This window comes from Silurus aristotelis (genome assembly GCF_946808225.1).
Source record: "Silurus aristotelis genome assembly, chromosome: 12".
NCBI lineage: Eukaryota > Metazoa > Chordata > Actinopteri > Siluriformes > Siluridae > Silurus > Silurus aristotelis.
In genome coordinates, this window is record NC_139585.1 from 6628637 (window position 1) to 6648220 (window position 19584).

At 37.2% G+C, this 19584-nt stretch overlaps 1 protein-coding gene across 10 annotated transcripts in view; it reads left to right on the forward strand.

Moving 5' to 3' along the window:
* The window catches only part of rgs7b (regulator of G protein signaling 7b), a gene marked incomplete at its 3' end in the record, with an annotated part of 180621 nt that overhangs the window by 119934 nt on the left and 41103 nt on the right, over positions 1-19584 (forward strand). For all 10 annotated transcript variants that reach the window (XM_083556596.1, XM_083556595.1, XM_083556601.1 and 7 more), the window contains 2 exons: positions 14440-14546; positions 16072-16123. In XM_083556596.1, the coding sequence (XP_083412722.1) occupies positions 14440-14546; positions 16072-16123 (159 nt within the window). The remainder of the gene's footprint in view (positions 1-14439; positions 14547-16071; positions 16124-19584) is intronic.

The following is a 19584-nucleotide window of genomic DNA, read 5'->3' on the forward strand; positions in this document are numbered from 1 at the left end:
CTTTCCTAAATATCTCCACGCTTCTACCGGTATGTCATCTGGTGCAACCGACTTTCCACTCTTCATCCTCTTAATCGCTGCTCTCACTTCCTCCTTACTAATCCTATCTACATCCTGCTTCACCAACTCCACATCATCCAACCTTCTCTCTCTCTGATTTTCCTTATTCATCAGCTGCTCAAAATACTCCCTCCACCTTCTCAACACACACTCCTTACTAGTCGCCACATCCCTTTTTACCTGCTGCCGCATCTCCTTGTACTTGTTTATCCCACTTCTGTTTTGCCAACCTCTTTTCCCTAATGATCTCCTGCACTTCCTCATTCCAACACCCCGTCTCCTTGTCTTGCTTTCTATTTCCAGATGTCACACCAAGTACTTTTCTAGCTGCCTCCCTCATCACTCCTGCAGTAGTTGCCCTATCATCCAGCACCTCTTCACCACCACCGAGCCCCTGTCTGACCTCTTCCCTGAACCTCACACTACACTCTTCCTCCTTCAGTTTCCACCATCTTATTCTTCTTTTAGTCCTCACTCTCATCCTCTTCTTCTTCACCTCCAAAACCATCCTACAGACCACCATCCGATGCTGTCTACCTACACTGTCCCCTGCCAACACTTAAAAGTCTCCAATCTCCTTCAGGTTGGATCTCCTGCATAGCACATAGTCCACCTGTGTGCACCTTCCTCCACTCTTATACGTCACCCTATGATCCTCCTTCTTCTTAAAATACGTGTTCACCACTGCCATTTCCATCCTTTTAGCAAAATCCACCACCATCTGCCCTTCCACATTCCTCTCCTTAAAACCATACCTACCCATCACCTCCTCATCACCTCTGTTCCCTTCACCTACATGCCCATTAAGGTCTGCCCCAATCACCAATCGTTCTTTCCTAGGTACACCATCTACCACTTAATCTAATTCACTCCAGAATCTTTCCTTCTCCTCCATCTCACAGCCAACTTGTGGAGCATAGGCACTGATGACATTTATCATCATCCCTTCAACTTCCACCTTCACGATCATCACCCTATCAGAAACTCTCTTTACCTCCACTACACTCTTACTGTACTCTTCCTTCAGAATCACCCCTACACCATTTCTCTTTCCATCCACACCATGATAAAACAGTTTAAACCCACCTCCAATGTTCCTGGCCTTTCTCCCTTTCCACTTGGTCTCCTGAACACACAGCATATCTAACTTTCTCCTCTCCATCATATCAGCTACCTCTCTCCCTTTACCCGTCATAGTACCAACATTTAAAGTACCAACCCGAACCTCCACTCTCCTGCACTGCTCCTTTCTCTGCCGTCTCTGTAGACGTCTTCCTCCTCTCCTTCTCCTCCTTTGGCCAACAGTAGCCCAATTTCCACTGGTACCCTGTCGGCTAACGATACCTGTGGCGGTCGTTGTTAACCTGGGCCTCGACCGATCCGGTATGAAATTCTCATTTGTGATCCGCATATTTGATTTGGCACATGTTTTACGCTGGATGCCCTTCCTAACGCAACCCTCCCCATTTACCCAGGCTTGGGGCCGGCACTAAGAGTGCACTGGCTTGTGCAATTATAATGGCTGGGTTTTTTTTTTTACTTAGTAATGTATATGATTTAAATAGCAGTGAAGTGTGCAGTAGGAACGAGAGACTGGTTTAAGGTGGAGGTTGGACTGCATCAAGGATTGTCGCTGAGCCCTTTCCTGTTTGCAGTGGTGATTGACAAGTTGAAGGATGAGGTCAGACAGGAATCTCTGTGGACTATGATGTTTGCGGATGATATTGTGATTTGTGGTGAGAGTAGGGAGCAGGTTGAGAAGAGCCTGGAGAGGTGGAGGTACGCGCTGGAGAGAAGGGGAATGAAAGTCAGTAGGAGTAAAACAGAGTACATGTGTGTGAATGAGAGGGGGGGGCAGTGGAGTGGTGCAGTTGCAGGGAGAAGAGATGGTGAAGGTGGAGGAGTTCAGGTACCTGGGGTCAACAGTGCAAAGTAATAGAGAGTGTGTTAGAGAAGTAAAGAAAAGAGTGCAGGCAGGGTGGTATGGGTGGAGAAGAGTGATAGCAGTAGTGATTTGTGATAGAAGAGTATCTGTGAGAGTGAAAGGGAAAGTTTATAGGACTGTGGTGAGACCTGAGATGTTGTATGGATTAGAGACAGTGGCATTAAGTAAAAGACAGGAGGTGGAGCGTATTGCTTTATAACCAAAAGTTAGTGGACACCGTAATATTAAAGTCATATGTGCTGTGTGAACATCCCATTTCACAGTGTACTTCTATTTGCTGTTATAACAACATTTACTTTTATGGAAAGTTCCACTAGATTTTGGAGTGTGCTAGTGGAGATTTGTGCTCATTCAGGCACAACGGTGTTAGTAAAGTCAGGTAGTGATGTAGGTGAGTCGAGGAGAACTGGGGAGGCCTGAGATTTGATGGTGTTCAAAGGTGTTCAATAGGGTTAAGTGTCAGAGCTCTATAGCACCAGATCTTCATCTCTAACCCATGTAAAGCATATCTTTATTAAGCTGGCTTTGTGCACAGAGGCATTGTCATGCTGGAACAGGTTTGGATCTCCTAGTTTAGGTGAAGGGAAAATGTAATGCTATCCAATTCAACTATTTAACTGTGTCCCTATAGTGTAAATATTGTAACTCTATTGCTGCTTCCAGATTAAATCCAACTATCCAACATCCTATATTTATGTAATAATAGAGAGATTGTTAGATAGTAGCAGTTATAATAGCTGTAATTCCCCCCCCCCTTCTCTCTTTCTTTCCCATTTGCTTTCTTTTCTCTCTGTGACATTCCGATAGAAAACAGCTGAAAATGAAATAGCCCCTGTGTGTGTGTGTGTGTGTGTGTGTGTGTGTGTGTGTGTGTGTGTGTGTATATATATATATATATATATATATATGAGTGAGTGAGAAAAAGAACCTACTGTTTGTACTAAAATCAGCAGGCGAATGATTAAAGAGATAAGAGATGATGCAAGCACAATTTCATTCCATCTCATGAATGATGTTGTAAGAAAGGCTAAGTGTGTTACCCTCACCTCATACTCATGACACACACCTTACATGCTCATGCTCTCTTAGCATTAATGTAAAGGTGTTAGTTCAGTTTATTGTTAAGCCAGGTATGTTGCACTCGGCCTAGGTGTTTCTTTAAGGCTTGTAATAAAACCATTTTATATAGCTAGTTTGCTTGTCTCATTTAAACCAAATGTGCTATAAATATGCAAGGAACATAACACTTGGTTTTGAGCTGCTAAAGAAAACATTATCTAGTTTTAATAGCTAAAAAAAGTTCTTCACAAGCCTCTTTTTTCCAAGTTAATGAGGCAAAAATGCAATTCTGCAAGTTCACAACAGGCTCTCTGCTCTCAAGACTTTATCTTATCTTATTTCTGACTGTTACAAAGCACTCGAACTGGAGACTTCCTCCAAAAATAGCATCCATGTACCTGTGCAAGGTTTTACTGTCAAAACAGCAATGTATTTGAATGAGTGCTCAATATAAAACATGTCAGTCAAAACCTCCTGACCAATCAGAATGCTGCGTTTAACAGCACTATAGTATAATTTCTTATGACTTTTAAGCCCTTTGCCCTTAAATCTTCATCCAAACTATCATCATTATCATATCAATCAAAACCTTCTGACCAATCAGAATGCTGCATTTAACAGCACTATAGTATAATCTCTTTTGGATGATCCACTGTAGCGACCCCTAATGGGAGAAGCCAAAAAAAGATGAAGAAGAAGATAGTATAATCTCTTATGACTTTTAAAACCTTTGCCTTTACACCTTAATCCAAACTACATTATTATCATCATCATCATCATCATGTCAATCAAAACCTCCTGACCAATCAGAATAGTGTGTTTAAAAAGCACTATATTATTATCTCTAATGATTTTTAATCCTTGTGCCTTTACACCTTCATCCAAACTACATCATCACCATCATCATCATCATCATCATCATCATCATCATCATCATCATCATCATCATCATCATGTCAATCAAAACCTTCTGACCAATCAGAATGGTGCATTTAATAGCACTATAGTATAATCTCTTATGACTTTTAAGACCTTTGCTTTCACAACTTCATCCAAACTAATAAACTAATAAGTCTTTTTTTTGTGTGTGTGTGTGTGTGTGTGTGTGTGTGTGTGTGTGTGTGTGTGTGTGTGTATACCCATATCTATGAAGGATGGTGGCAGGCTGTAATGTGCAATCCACAGTGCAGTATTCTTTATATTTCCTCTACACACTTTATGCTTGCTTAATATCTGAGAAGCTGCAAAAGTTTGTATTGTATTTTATTATGTCTATATATCTTTATTATATCCCATATTTTAGATTCAATTAACTTTTTTGGAATTGGGCTTAAAATTAAATCACGTTGATAATCCCGGGTAGAGTAAAGAGAGATGGTTTGAACTTCCTATGTGTAAAAACTTCATATTCAAATGTAATAACAAGGTGTACAGAGAGAATCACGTCTCTGAAATGAGGGGAAAAAATCTGCTCAATTATGGAATGTTTGCCTTAATGAATATGCAATGTGGAGTGTTTCTGCCCAAAACCGCCAAACAGAGGACGGAGTAAATGGAAACTGATTAAGATGCCGCCCGCTGTGTGATTTACTGCAGCTTGTAATTCACACAATTATTCTCTGTAAATCAGCCACAACACACCCACTAACTGCACATCATTTATCTGATTGCATTCCAAAATGATCCTCTTTATTCAATCAGAACCAGTATGTGTTAGTCTGGGTGTTGAATTGCCAGGTCATTTTCACGAATGCTCAGTGCTAACTCTAGCCAGCTAAACACTTACACTTATTTTGGGACAACTCACTTTCATCCAAAGGGCATTTCATAGGGAGGTGGAGGCTCAGTGGTTAAGGCATTGGACTTTGGATCGGAAGGTCACAAGTTCAAATCCCACCACCGCCACTACTGGGCCCTTGAGCAAGGCAAGAAAGTTGCTTTGGATATGGGCGTCTGCCAAATACCGTAAATTTAATCTAACTCTTGTATTATGAGCTCAAAATGTTGCACTGTTTGCACCAGGTTGAACATGATTCACCTTAGGTGGCGAGGACACTGACTAGTCCTTAGCTCTGTGTTTTCTGTGATTGTTGTTAAATGTAGCACCAGGGTTCAGGGGGAACGTTGTTTCATTTCACTGTGTACTGCGTCAGCTATATATGGTTGAAATGACAATAAAAGCTTCTTGACTTGACTCTTGACTTGACTTGAAAATCATGTCCCCCTCTCAATGACACATCTATGTGTCCCCCTTAAACACACGCTTATCTGTCCCTGTAGTGTTCTTGTGAATTTAGACTAAACACCAAGTTAAACCGTAGCCAATGAAGAGTCGTAGTAAGGTTGATCATTTACTGTAACACTACCTCATTAACATGTTGCGGTGAAAACTGTGAAGATATGAAAATATTCAGAGTTTATGTTTTGATAAACATGACTGTATCATAAATATACACTGCTGTTCTCTCTGTAGTGGCAGTTTCAGTAGCTATTAACATTGCTGAAAGCTTGTATACAATAGCAAACAGAAGCTTATCAAACATCGTATTTTCAACAGATTTTTACTTCTAGAGATAGAAATAACCTTAAGGCATTGTAGTGGAAGCAAAATAAAAATTGCGAGAACAAACTGTCTCCTTGTTTTTATGCATAACCGGGAAAAGCTACCATTAAGTGACCAAACAGGAACTGACATCACATCATATTTTTTTACAAACGAAGCAACATTTTTACCTGAGAATATTTAATACATATTTACACCAGATATTCAAAGGTTAAATCCCCTTAAAATGCCAATCTGTCTCATCTGAAGATGTATCCATCGGTCTTACTCAGATGCTAAGCTTTCACACATTACATGTCCATCTGTCCCACTCAAATGAGTCAAAGAGACACATCTGTCCCACTCTGTTCAATTAGAAAAAAAGCTTTTCCACTCAAAGACATGCCAGTCTGTCCTACCCAGACACATCCATCTGTCCCACTCAAATGAGTCAAAGAGAGACTCATCTGTCCCACTCAGATGTACCATCTCTTTTAAAGACCTGCCAGTTTGATTTTCTCAGACATACCAATTTGTCCCACTGTGTTCAATAAGACACTAAGCTTTTCCACTCAAAGGCATGCTAGTCTGTCCTACTCAGACTGTATCCCACTCAAATTATTCAGAGACACTTATCTGTCCCACTCAGACATACCAATATGTCTCTTTTAAAGACATGCCAATTTGTCCCACTCTGTTCAATAAGACAATAAGCTTTCCCACTCAAATACATGGTAGTCTGTCCTACTTAAAGACACATCAATCTGTCCCTCTCAAATGAGTCAAACACTCATAAATCCCACCAATCTGTCCCATTTACAAAGATGCCAATGTCTCACTTAATGACAGGCCAATCTGTCCCACTAAAACATATGTCAATCTGTCCAATTAAAAAGCCATACAGATTTGTAACTGAAAAGACAATTTAGTCAATTTAGCTCACTCAAGCACATGCTAATCTACCCTACTCAAATACACACTTATCTGTCCCATTCGAGGACAAATACACAATAATTGTGTACTTAGTGTGTCTCACTCGAATACACAATAATTTGACTCACCCAAAGACATTCTAATCTGTCCTACACAGTCACACCTTTCATACATAAAGACATGCTAAGGTGTCTCTTTCAGACACATGTAAATGTGGTCCACTGAAAGACATGCTAATCTTTCCAACTCAAAGATGTACACCTGTTCAATTCAGATGCACTAATCTGTCCCTCTCAGAATCATCTTTATTGCCAAGTATCATGGGTTGCATGTACATGGAATTTGTCATAATGTGCTGGCGCTTTAATAATATAAAAAATGGTAAATACGAGGGAAATTAAATAATAAAGCAGCAAAAAACAAAATAATACAAAGTGCACCAAAACACAGAGGCAGCCATCTGTAACGTCATCTTGGTGACAAAATCACACCCATCCATCCCATGCAACGACACACCATCTTAAACTTAACTTCACTTAAAGTTACGCCAATCTGTTGCACTCACAGATAAACCTGGGATAAATCAGTCCTAATCCAAGAGACACCAATCTGTCCCTCTCAAATACACACCTTTCAGTCTAACCACCAGTCTATTTATTTTTATGTCCTTAAAACTTTAGCAGAATGGCCTCTTCTTTCCTCAGTTCAGTCTAACATTTGGTGGTTTAATCCCAAGACATTTTAGCTTGGCTGATGTATGATTCTATTACAGTATATTGCTTATATTACTGTATATGGTGTATTCATTCACCAGTAAGTACAACCCTGATCTAGTGTCGGAGAAGAATATAAAATCTGAGGCTTTCTACTGACTGCAGCTGTCATTATAACAATCAGTTTTTATAATGGGCAGGACTGTGCTGTTGGTTTACTTTCTATCATCCTTATTTCCTACACCCTTTTGATGTTTGTGAACAAAAAGAGATGCCTGGTTGCAAAAAGACCAAAGTAGCCTAGCAACCTGATGATACTGGTTGATGATTTGACTGAAGCATCCATCAAGGATTTTTCTATGGGAAACAATTATTTAAATATTTTTATGGATTAGTCAAGTCAAGTCAAGAGGCTTTTATTGTCATTTCTACTATACACAGTGGTACACAGTACACAGTAAAAACGAGACAACGTTCCTCCAGAACCCTGGTGCTACACTAAACAATAACATAAAGCTACAACACAACACAAGCTACATAAAGTGCATCGAGTGCAACCTGGTGCAAACAGTGCAGACAAAAAACAGTACAGACAGACAACACAAGACAAGACACAAAACCAAGACCAGTAAACCTACTGTATACTTGGTTATACAGTACTGTGAACTGTAAAAACTATAAAAACTATACCCAGGAGTGAAAATAAGAACACAATGTAGTGCAAAAATACAGCAGTCAAGAGGTGCAGAAGACAGCATGTAAACAGTGTAGTATAATATAACAAAGTTGAAGGTGCAAAAAAGCATGTAAACAATATAATAGTCGAAGGTGCAAAAGACGGCATGTAAACAGTAATACAGTGTGATAAGCTCTGATAAAAAAAACAGGAAGTGATATTCAACAAGGACTCTAGACTATTCTTATGGCTTGGTGTCCTGTCAGGGGTTTAATGAGGCTAAGCCATGGTCTAGCCAGTAACAGCTGGACATTGTGTGTGTGTGTATATATATATATATATATATATATATATATATATATATATATATATATATATATATATATATATATATATATATATATAATATTTAATAGCAACTCAATCACACCTTTTTTAGTAGTTTAAATTAATACATTAAGTTTTTAATACTCTAATCAACATGGGTATGTACAAATATTGATATTTCATGCAAGTGTATGTTTATTATAAGTAAAACCAAACTCAACATAGAGCATGCAGACCAAATATTCTTGTAAACGTAAAAGTAATTATTACTTAAATTACGTAAATCATCAGGTCACCAAACAGGACTTTTGTTATGTTTCTACACGGACGGTTTTATTTGCCGATGTGTTCATCTTGCCGATTTTTTAGTCTGTGGAATAAGAATATAAGTTTCTGATCTATTACCACAATGTAATGCTCTAGTTAAGAATGCGAATAAAGATCAAGAGGAAGAAGGAGAAGAAGAAAAATAATGGTGAATTTTGGTGCTTGATTTGAGACTTGGTACATCAGTGCATCATACTTAAAGACATGCCAATCTAGCTCTCTCAGACACACAAGTCTATGCATCCACTTAAAAATAAACCAATCATTTTTACATAGACAAGTCCACCTGTTCCACTTAGATGCCTCAATCTGTCCCTCTATTGCACTTAAGAATAACCCTATCTGTCCTAATCATAGACATACTATTGTGTCCCACTCAAATATGCAGCAATCTGTCCCTTTCAAATAATCAGTGTAATTGCCTGACAATAATCTCTGTCTCTACCACAAACCACACATATTTCTCTCTATTTCTATTTCTTCCTTCACTTAAAGATGAGCTGCTACCCAACCAGTTTTGTTTGTTAGCTAAGCAAAATTCAGCTATATACAGTACACATGTCTACTGTATATATTATTATATTATAGTTAACAGTAGAAACGTGGGCAAGCTACAGTACCTAGGTAGCATATTTCTTGATGTAGAATGTATGTGAGGTCTGTTAAACAGTGGATAATTGATAAGGCATGATGGCTAATTAGCAAGCTAAGCCAAATTCACTGATCTTGTATGATTAGCTTCTTTGCTGTGAGGAAAAACCCACTGAAAAGACAGAGCTCTGAGACAAATCATCTCTTTCAATTGTTTGTAACCATTTATGGCATTTGGCTTGACTCCCTCAGGTGACTTACAATTATTTCTTTTAATAACAGCTGAGTAGGGGCCGAGGAGTGGCAGCTTGGTGTGGCTGGATTTGATCTCATGACCTTCTGAACCAAAGTCCAATGTTTTAAATACTATGCTACCTAAAGTCTAATGTCTTAAACACTGGGCTACCACCTCCCATTTTATGTTGGCCTGGAAAGGTGTCTGGTTTGCTACTGAATTCATTGGAATGGTATTATAGGAGCCATAGATCAATTTCTCTTCATACTTGAACATTGTGATTCATAATTCTTTATTATTTAAGTTCATTCTTGTTTTGGAATGTTTTTGAGGGGCTTTCTGGAGGCAGAGGCAAGGCCGGTGCTTGCGCGTACCTTTTACATTTATATTTATGGCAGATGCCCTTATTCAGAGCGACGTACATTTATTTCAATCATACAACTAAGCAGCTATTTGGTTGAGGTTGAGGGCCTTGCTCAGGGGCCATGGGGATGTCGAACCAAAGTCCAATGCCTTAACCACTAAGCTACCACCTACCCAAATTATTTTAATAACAATTATGTAATTATTTAATTATTTATATAACAAATTAACAAATAATTAATTATGGAGACGGATGAGCCGCTGTGGTGACCCCTAATGGGAGCAGCCGAAAGAAAAAAGGAGAACAAATAATGAATTAATTACTTTAAAAAAATCTTTGACCACAACACAGCTAAGCCAAGTTTATTTGTTAAACCATTTTTTTTATTTTATCCAAAATAGATATCACTAGTATATGCCGTGGTATTAAAGTTTTTAGACTAGCTCTGTTTATAAGAAAGTAGTTTATTTATCTACTTTTACACACTATCATCTTCAAAATAGTCCCCTTGCACAGCAATACAGCGCTCCCAACTTTCCTGCTAATTATGGAATATGTCCTGGAAGTCTTCTTTTCGAAGCGAGCCAAGCACCTGCGATCTGGGCAATGGTGCAAAACAGTAATATCTTTATCTTTGGGAAGGGGGCAAAGTCCGTAAGAGCCCAATCTGGCGAGTAGGGTGAGTGCAAAAGTGAGATCCTGCTGCTATTGGCGAGAAACTTAAGTGTGAGAAGAACTCAGTGAAGGTGTGTTCTAAATTGCTGTCCAAGATAAATTCGCAGACGTGGTAGCGCACGTGTGAAAATTGCACCGCTCACGATGTACTCAGGATTATGTCTTTTGACAAAATACCTTATGAAAGTTGGTGCTCTATGTGACTCTGTGTGCATCCTTGTGCTGTCATCTGTTGGCGTGTTACAAAACTACTCTCGAAACATTTTGATACCATCTCGTACTATTCGTTCATCTATTCTCATGTTTCTCCTTAATGTGTCAACAACGCTACACCACCGGTATCCATAGTAGTGTAGTGAAGTACAGGAAAAAATATAGGCGTTTCACCACTACAGATATCGAGTTGATTCTGCAAATATTTTGACCCAACACGTCGGCATATTTACATTAATGCCCTTATTCAGAGTGACAGCTAAGGGGCTTGCTCAGTGGCCCAGCAGTGCTGGCTTGATTGTGCTCAGATTTAAACCCATGACCTTCTGATCCCGAGGCTGATGCCTTAACCACTGAGCTTCCCCCTCCCAGCATATCTATAAATAACATGTTTAAAATGAAACATGTTTGTCCTACTTGAGCCGAGAGGAAAGTCAGTGAATGATCATATCTAAAGTGTTGTTCAAGATCCCAGCTCTCCAGATGTTAATGCTTATCTGATGGCTTGCATCAGGTCTGCAAAATGATGAGTGTGTGACGAGTATTAATCAGATGTGCTGAATTTACTCAGCTTTAGGAGCTACAAGAGATGCTTGAATTGCTCACAGGGAAAATCACTGCTGTGTGTGTTTTTTTTTCTGTTTGTTTATAGTGCTGTCTCAGGGTGAGAGGTGTGATATAATATGTGTCATGAGCAGCCAGTTTCCGTGGTTACGATGAGACTGAGAACTTTCGCAGCAATCTTCTGAAGAGGGACGGCACTGTCAGAGTCATCGCTATGCGCTTTGTCAGGAATTCTGGCTCGTGTTAAATATTATATCGAGGCTCATTATGTATTATGTCTATTTTTGTCACATGAAAAACTTGGGCTAGAGGTAAACCTTGAAACGCAAATCCAAACCGTAATGTTCACTTATTTCATCTGGGAGTTTTTAGGAAAAAGAAAATAAAGGTCACTCTAATTTTAGCTTTATTTATTTATTTATTTATTTATTTATTTATTTATTTATTTATTTATTTATTTATTTACTCTAAATGATCCACACTATATGGACAAAGGTTTATGGACACCTAACCATATGACTCATATTTGCTTATTAAACATCCCTTTCCACATTTTGTCTCCATTTGCCGCTATAATAAACTACATTCTTCTGGAAAGATGTTCTTTTGGAGTGTGATTGTGGAGATTTGTGCTCATTTAGCAACAAGGATGTTAGTGAAATCAAGTACTGATGTAGGTGAGGTGAGGAGGCCTGGGGTGCAGTCACATCCCAAAGGTGTTCAATAGGGTTAAGGTTGGTGCTCCATAGCAGGCCACTCAAGATCTTCCACTCCAAGCATTGTAAAGCATTGTGTATGAAGCTGGTTTTGTGCACAGGAGCATTGTCATGCTGTTACAAGTTTGGGTCTCCTAGGTCACGTGAAAGGAAAATTAAGTGCTAATGAAGACATCCTAGACGATAGTGTACCTCCAATTTTGTGGTAAAAAAAAGTTTTGTGAGAAACCACATATGGCTGGAGAAGTCAGGTGTTACAATTAAATTCGATTCAGTTCGTTTTTATTTGTATAGCGCATTTAACAATGAACATTGTCTCAAAGCATGCTATGGCAGCATAACTAAAAGGAAGAACCAGAAGGTAACACAGACATAAGGGATCTTTGGAGTAAAAGACGACCCACCACACAACTGTCAACAAACCTAAGTGAACGTGTGAGAGTGAGGGGGTGACAGCATACAAATATACCAGTTCACCAAACACTCTATATCCATGTTCCCTCCAGATCTGCTCCTTTACCCAAAGAAAAATCTACCGATAAAAAGCTTGACTAAATAAATATGTTTTCAGCCTCGTCTTAAACACTGAGACTGTGTCTGAGTCCCGAACACTAATTGAAAAGCTGTTTCATAACTGTGGGGCTTTATAAGAGAAAGATCTGCCCCCTGCTGTAGTCTTAATTATTTGAGGTACCAACAAATAGCCTGCACCTTTTGACCTAAGTAGGCGTGGAGGATCATATTAGTAAAGAACTTCACTCAGATACTGTGGCGTGAGACCATTAAGTGCTTTAAACGCCAGTAGTAGTATTTTATAATCAATGCGAGATTTAATTTGGAGCAGTGTAGACTGATTAAAACAGAGGTGATGTGCTCATATTTTCTAGATCTACTAAGGACTCTTGCTGCTGCATTCGGAACGAATTGAAGCTTATTTATGCACTTATTTAAACACCTAAACAGTAAAGCATTACAGTAGTCTAATCTCGATATAACAAAAGCATGAACTAGTTTTTCTGCATCCTGTAACGACATCATACACTCAGCAATTACATCAAACAACTGATAGCGATCAGTCAAATAAGACCTAAGCCAGGAGAGAGCTGTTCCTTTTATTCCAACAACATTTTGTGGTCTAGCAAGTAGGATATTATGGTCAATTGTGTCAAAAGCTGCACTAAGGTCAACTAAAACAAGTAAAGAGACAAAACCCTGATCAGAGGCCAATAACAGGTTATTTACCACCTTTACTCGCCTAAATCCTGACTGATACATTTCATAAATGTTATTGTTAAGCAGATGTAAGCAGAACTGCTGTGCTACAAGCTTCAAATCTTAGAGATAAAGGGGAGATTTGATATTGGCCTGTAGTTGGAGAGCTGACATGGGTCAAGGTCAGGTTCTTAATTAGGGGGATGATAACTGCCAGTTTGAAGGATTTAGGTACATAACTGTGCTTTATGGAAGAGTTTTTTAATTCTTAGAACAAATTCAACTACTTCTGGAATTATCTTTTGAAAGAAACTTGTAGTCAAGGGATCTAGAATACAAGTTGATTTTGACGAGGAAATAAATAAAATAAGTTTATTCTCTTAAATAAGAGTAAAGCTTTGTAATTGATTGTCTGTTATAATAACAATGCTGTTTACAGGGTTATTTATAAAATTGTGTGGATTTATATTAATCGTCTGGATTTTTTGCCTGATGTTTTCAACTTTATTATTGAAAAAGTTATGTAATAAACTTTTTTAAGTAAAATCATAAAATCATTACTACCTATTGATGGTGTGGATGTTAAAGCAGTGCTTTTTATTTCCTGGTACTTTTGTGCTGAATAAAAATCTAGAAGTCTGCTTGTTATTTTTTATGAGGATGGAGTAATATGCTGACCTAGCAGCACTGATAGCTTTTCTATAACTCAGGAGGATCTCCTTCCATGCTATTGAAAATACTGTCAATTTGGTTTGACACCATTTACGTTCTAATTTCCGAATGTGGTCTGTTTTAAGGTGCACGTATAATCATTGTCTTGACTTAACTTGACTTTTGTTCATTCAGTGTATATACACCACTGATACTTTAATATCGTTTTCTGCGGTACTGTTGATTGCTGATTTTTTGTTAGTTTGTTTGTTTTGTATATATATATATATTTGTTCTATATCTAGAATTTTGTTATATATATATATATATATATATATATTTATATATATATATATATATATATATATATATATATATATATATATATATATATATATATATATATATATATATATAAACGTTTCTGCGACTGTGTGTTGCTTAAAAATAGAAGTTCAAGTATATATTTTTTATATTTGAGCTTTTGGGAATGGCTGTATGTTGCATGCATATATTTGTTTGTGTGAATATGTACAATATATTATAATGAAAAAAATTCAAGCATTTTGATCTAGAAAAGTGTTACATATAGAGTGAAAACGTTATTTACACGTTGTGTGCATGTGTGTGTTTCAGTTGAGGCTCTTCACCTGGGAACTCTGATGTCTGCACATGGATATTTCTTTCCTATCTCTGATCACGTCCTAACATTGAAGGATGATGGGACGTTTTATAGATTTCAGGTGATTAATATTAGTTAATATATAATTGATTTTAATTTTGTATTTGAATTTAATTAAACCAATTTTTTTATTTTGTTTTGTTTGTTTGTTTAAATACTGAAAACTATTGTCACCTTGTTTCGTTCAAAGTTTTTAACTTTGCTTTTAACATAGACAAACTCCTTATTAAAAGCCCAAGTATATACTGTTTACTGTAACCATATTATTGGTCATTGTAGATAAAATTTGACAATAATTAAAGCATTTCTACTTCTTTGCAGCATTTGAACACTACAACAAAACATTATTGAGTCAGACTCACATTATTACACTAGTAACACATAAATACAAAAATCGTCCCATAGAAAAAATAAAACAAAAACAAAACAAAAAAATCCAGTCTCTGTAAGGATGAATATCATGAGTAGAGCTTAGGGCTATATTTAGAAATGCATTTGACTAAAGAATTGATTACATATCCTAAAATATATTTGTTCGGACATATACTTTTACTGATGGTCCCAAAGAAAGGGCACTCAGACGTGAGTGAGCTAAATATCATTAAGCGGGTTTTCTATTTTGTTTTGTTTTCATCAGAAAATCTGTCTGTAGTAATAACACATACACTACAGATACAGTAGATTAAGATTCTTATTTAAAAAAAATATTTTAAACACTATTGACCAAGAAGAATATCTTGATATTATGAATATTTCTCTAATTCATTGTGATTAATATAAATAAAATATTAAAATGGCACTATAGAATGTCTTTTCCTGTAATGGAGAGCTTTCTATAATAATAATAATAATTTACTCATTGTGTGCATGCGTGTGTGTTTTAAATGAGGCTCTTTACCTGAAAACTCTGATGTCTGCACATGGATATTATGAATATTTCTGAAATTCGTTGTAATTAATAAAATAAAATTATTAGAGCGGCACTATAGGATGTCTTTTCCTGTAATGGAGAGCTTTCTATTTTAATACTTATTATTATTATTATTATTATTATTATTATTATTATTATTATTATTACTTTATTATTATTATTATTATTATTATTATTATTATTATTATTATTATTATTATATTTATAGTAATAAAAAAACTCTCATATATAAAAACCCAGAGCAGGTCGAATATCTGAATGTGCCCAACAGGATATTTTCCAACAGAAATCATCACTGTGCCACTTCATCATAGTGACACTTGTCTCTGTGGTGCACTTGTGGGTGTTAAACCTTGATTTTTTTTCTTTTAAAAGTAATTCCACTTGTGTTTTTACACCAGTTTCAGTGTGTAAAGAAGACGGCTGGCTTTAATTATCAGGTTTTCATCTTTCCCACACCTGACCCGTTACGATATTACAGCTGGGATCAGCGGCTCGTTTAGTAATGTGATTGTTTTCATTTTGTTTTATGAAGCGACCAGATGGTCTTGACAACCCTAATCCCTGAGATTTTCTTTATTCAAATCTACAAGCAGGTCACTGCGGAATATCACAAAATGCAGAATTATTTTTATGTATTTCTTTATTTGTGCAGACCCCCTACTTCTGGCCATCGAACTGCTGGGAACCAGAAAATACTGATTATGGTGAGAAACACACACACACACACACACACACACACACACACACTTACACCTACATGCAACCACACACAATTCATAAGCAGTTAAATTACACAAGTGTGCATGAAAACTGCATATGAAACCAGTTCTGCATGATGATTAGGAAAAACTGGAGGCACAAAGCCCCTGTGCACAAATCCAGCTCTGTGTTGAAGTGGAAGATCTTAAGTGTCTTGCTATAGACCTCTGACCTCAACCCTACTGAACACCTTTTTGGAAATATTGAAACTCTGAACAACTGAACCACACATCTCCACAGGCACAATTCAAAACTAAGTGGAACACCTTCCCAGAAGAATGGGGGTTATTATAATATCAAATTGGGATTAAATGCACAATAGGATGCTCAAAAAGGGATACAAATATTATGATTAGGTGTCCACAAACTTTTGACCATACAGTGTATCACATGAAACCAGACATGTCATGAAACAGTAAACCAGAGACCTGATATTGCTGTAGTGCAAAAAAAAAAAAAAACGCCCTTCACATATAATAAAGTCATCAAAGTTTGAGTATGTGCTATTATAGGAAAATATTCAATTTGTTGATCTTGCCCAACATAAAGTTGAGTTACAACTGAGAGATGATTATTTACTTATCACACTATGTCCAGAAGTGATTTATTTTTCCTATACAAGAACAAAGAAATGGTGTTACAATTTATTCCTTTGTAGTTACATTTATGTTGTGGAACGTCCTTGAAAGAATTGTAATGTTTACACAGTCGTCTTCTCACTTCTTATTAAAGTTAATAAGACAACAAATATCAGTTTCAAGCCAAATAAAACAACAACGAAAAAAGTCTCCTGTGATGATCGTGTGAACAGTTTTCTATACATTTTCATGTTTTTACATATTAGAACAAACAAAATCATATAAACCTTGCAGTTAGAAGTACTGTCCTACATGCTCTTGTTGAAAACTAATCAACAACATCTGACCAATCAGAATGGAGAATTCAACAATGCTGTGGTATGAAGTGATAGATTTCATGAATTCAAATTCTAATTTTATTATAATAGACCCCCTACACACACACACACACACACACACACACACACACACACACACACACACACACACACACACACACACTTACACCTACATACACAACCATACACTTTGAAAATTTATTTGTTCATTTTATTAATAAAAAAAAAGATTAAAAAGAGAATTTATATTATTCAGAATTCACTTGCATGCAGAAAGAAAAATGAAAGAAAATTCAATTATTAATAATAATATATATACTGTACATACCGTTTATATTCGGGGTGTTTCGGTACACACAATTCATGTTTCTGTACATACCTCCGGTTTTAAGTCACGGTTTGGATGAATTTCGCTATGGTTAGGGGGGAAGAAATGCAAAACATACATTTGCTTGTCATTTTTTTATCAACAGTTTACATTTATAAAACAATTTTAAATAAAATGCCTGCTTAGTCAATAATAAATTCAATTCAATCAAATAGAAAAACTTACTGGTGATAACAGGAAGTGAAGCAAAAACACAGGTATGTTAACAGGAACCTCGGAGTTGTGAGTGCTGTGCAGAAAATTCCAGTGTCTGTTTTTCTGATTAAGCAATGGAAATCTTCATTCTCATTTTGCTGACTTTTAGGGAGTGAAAGCTGAGAGAGAAGAGTCCATTGTTTTTATAGCTGAGGTCCGTCATTATTTTCCTGGCCTTGTTTCTGCACTGCTTGCTGTATTTAGACTGCAGGTCAGGGAGCTCAGTGCAGATGGTGCACTCAGCTGTTCCCAAACCAGACTGTGATGCTTTCCATCTCTTGATGATGCAAGTGACAAAATTGCTTAGCACTTAAGGGATAAAGTCCCTGAAGTATCTAAGGTAGTAAAGATGCTGACAGGTCTTTTTCATTAGCATATTAATATGACAGGCTTTTTAGGGCCTTCATTCTGGTCCATTATTTTCTCATATTTTCAATAATTTTATATTTATAGTTACTTTCATCTAATTTTTTGAGCAGGTTTACATTTCACTGCAAGTTGTATTCTGTATATAACGATGTTTGACAAATAAAAAAATGCTAAAATGACACCAAGGTACCCGGAACTGTTCGCTTTCTAAACTGGTGCACCATTGATCTCTAAGGGGGGTAGATCCTCTCTTGTTTTGTGTTAAAGTCTATTATAAACTTTTTCCTTTATCTTGTGATAGCAATAGAGAGGTTGTTCTTCTGGAAACATATCCTCAGGTTTTCCTTCATCTACTTTATGTAGGCCTTCACATTATTTGGGGAGGTGGTAGTCAAGTCAAGTCAAGTCAAGTTTATTTGTATAGCGCTTTTCACAACAGACATTGTCTCAAAGCAGCTTTACACAAATCAACAGTTAAGGTGAATGGTGTGAATTTGTCCATGATGAGCAGCCGTGGCGACTGTGGCAAGGAAAAACTCCCTTAGATGTTATGAGGAAGAAACCTTGAGAGGAACCAGACTCAAAAGGGGAACCCATCCTCATTTGTGTGACATCAAGAGTTTGATCATAAATCTTTCAACAATACAGAACACTGGAGAGAGAGAACTAACATGAGCACTGAAGTATAAGATTATAAGTGATGTTCTTTCTGCAGTCTTATACAGTCTATATGGTTAGTAGCTCCTAGTTTTATAAGCTCAGCATTTGTGATCATCACAGATCCAGCATCAGCTTCTCCATGCCAGAGCCTTTAAACACTCCAGGAGGTCCAATGTCAAACTCCACACATGTAGCGGGATCCAAATGGCACTGGTACGTCTCTAGATGGTTCGGGATGTTTGCGAGTTTGGCATCTACTTCTTCAAAGGTCCGTAATCATCACGAGGTGGGAGGTGACTGGAGCTGGCCAAACCTCAGGGTGTCTCGGGATGGGAAGGGAAAGAGAAGCAGTGGAGAGGAATCAGCCTAGCTGCTGTTCATAATATTAACAGCACAAGTTGATAATGTGCATGTGATCAGATGTTCTGGAGCACAAAGTTATGATATGTGATGTGTGTTATGTGTAGGCTTTGCTAAAAAGATATGTTTTCAATCTGCACTTAAACTGGGTGAGTGTGTCTGAGCCCCGAACACTGTCAGGAAGACTATTCCAGAGTTTAGGAGCTAAATGTGAAAATGCTCTACCACCTTTAGTGGACTTTGCTATTCTAGGAACTACTAGAAGCCCAGAGTTTTGAGATCTCAGGGAGCGTGGTGGATTGTAGCGTGTTAAAAGACTGGATAGATACATGGGAGCCAAACCATTTAGTGCTTTATAAGTGAGAAGTAATAGTTTGTAGTCTATTCAAAACTTAACAGGAAGCCAATGTAGGGACGATAGGATTGGGGTTATGTGATCATATTTTCTTGACCTTGTGAGAACTCTTGCTGCCGCATTCTGGACTAACTGAAGCTTGTTTATTAATGATGCAGGACAT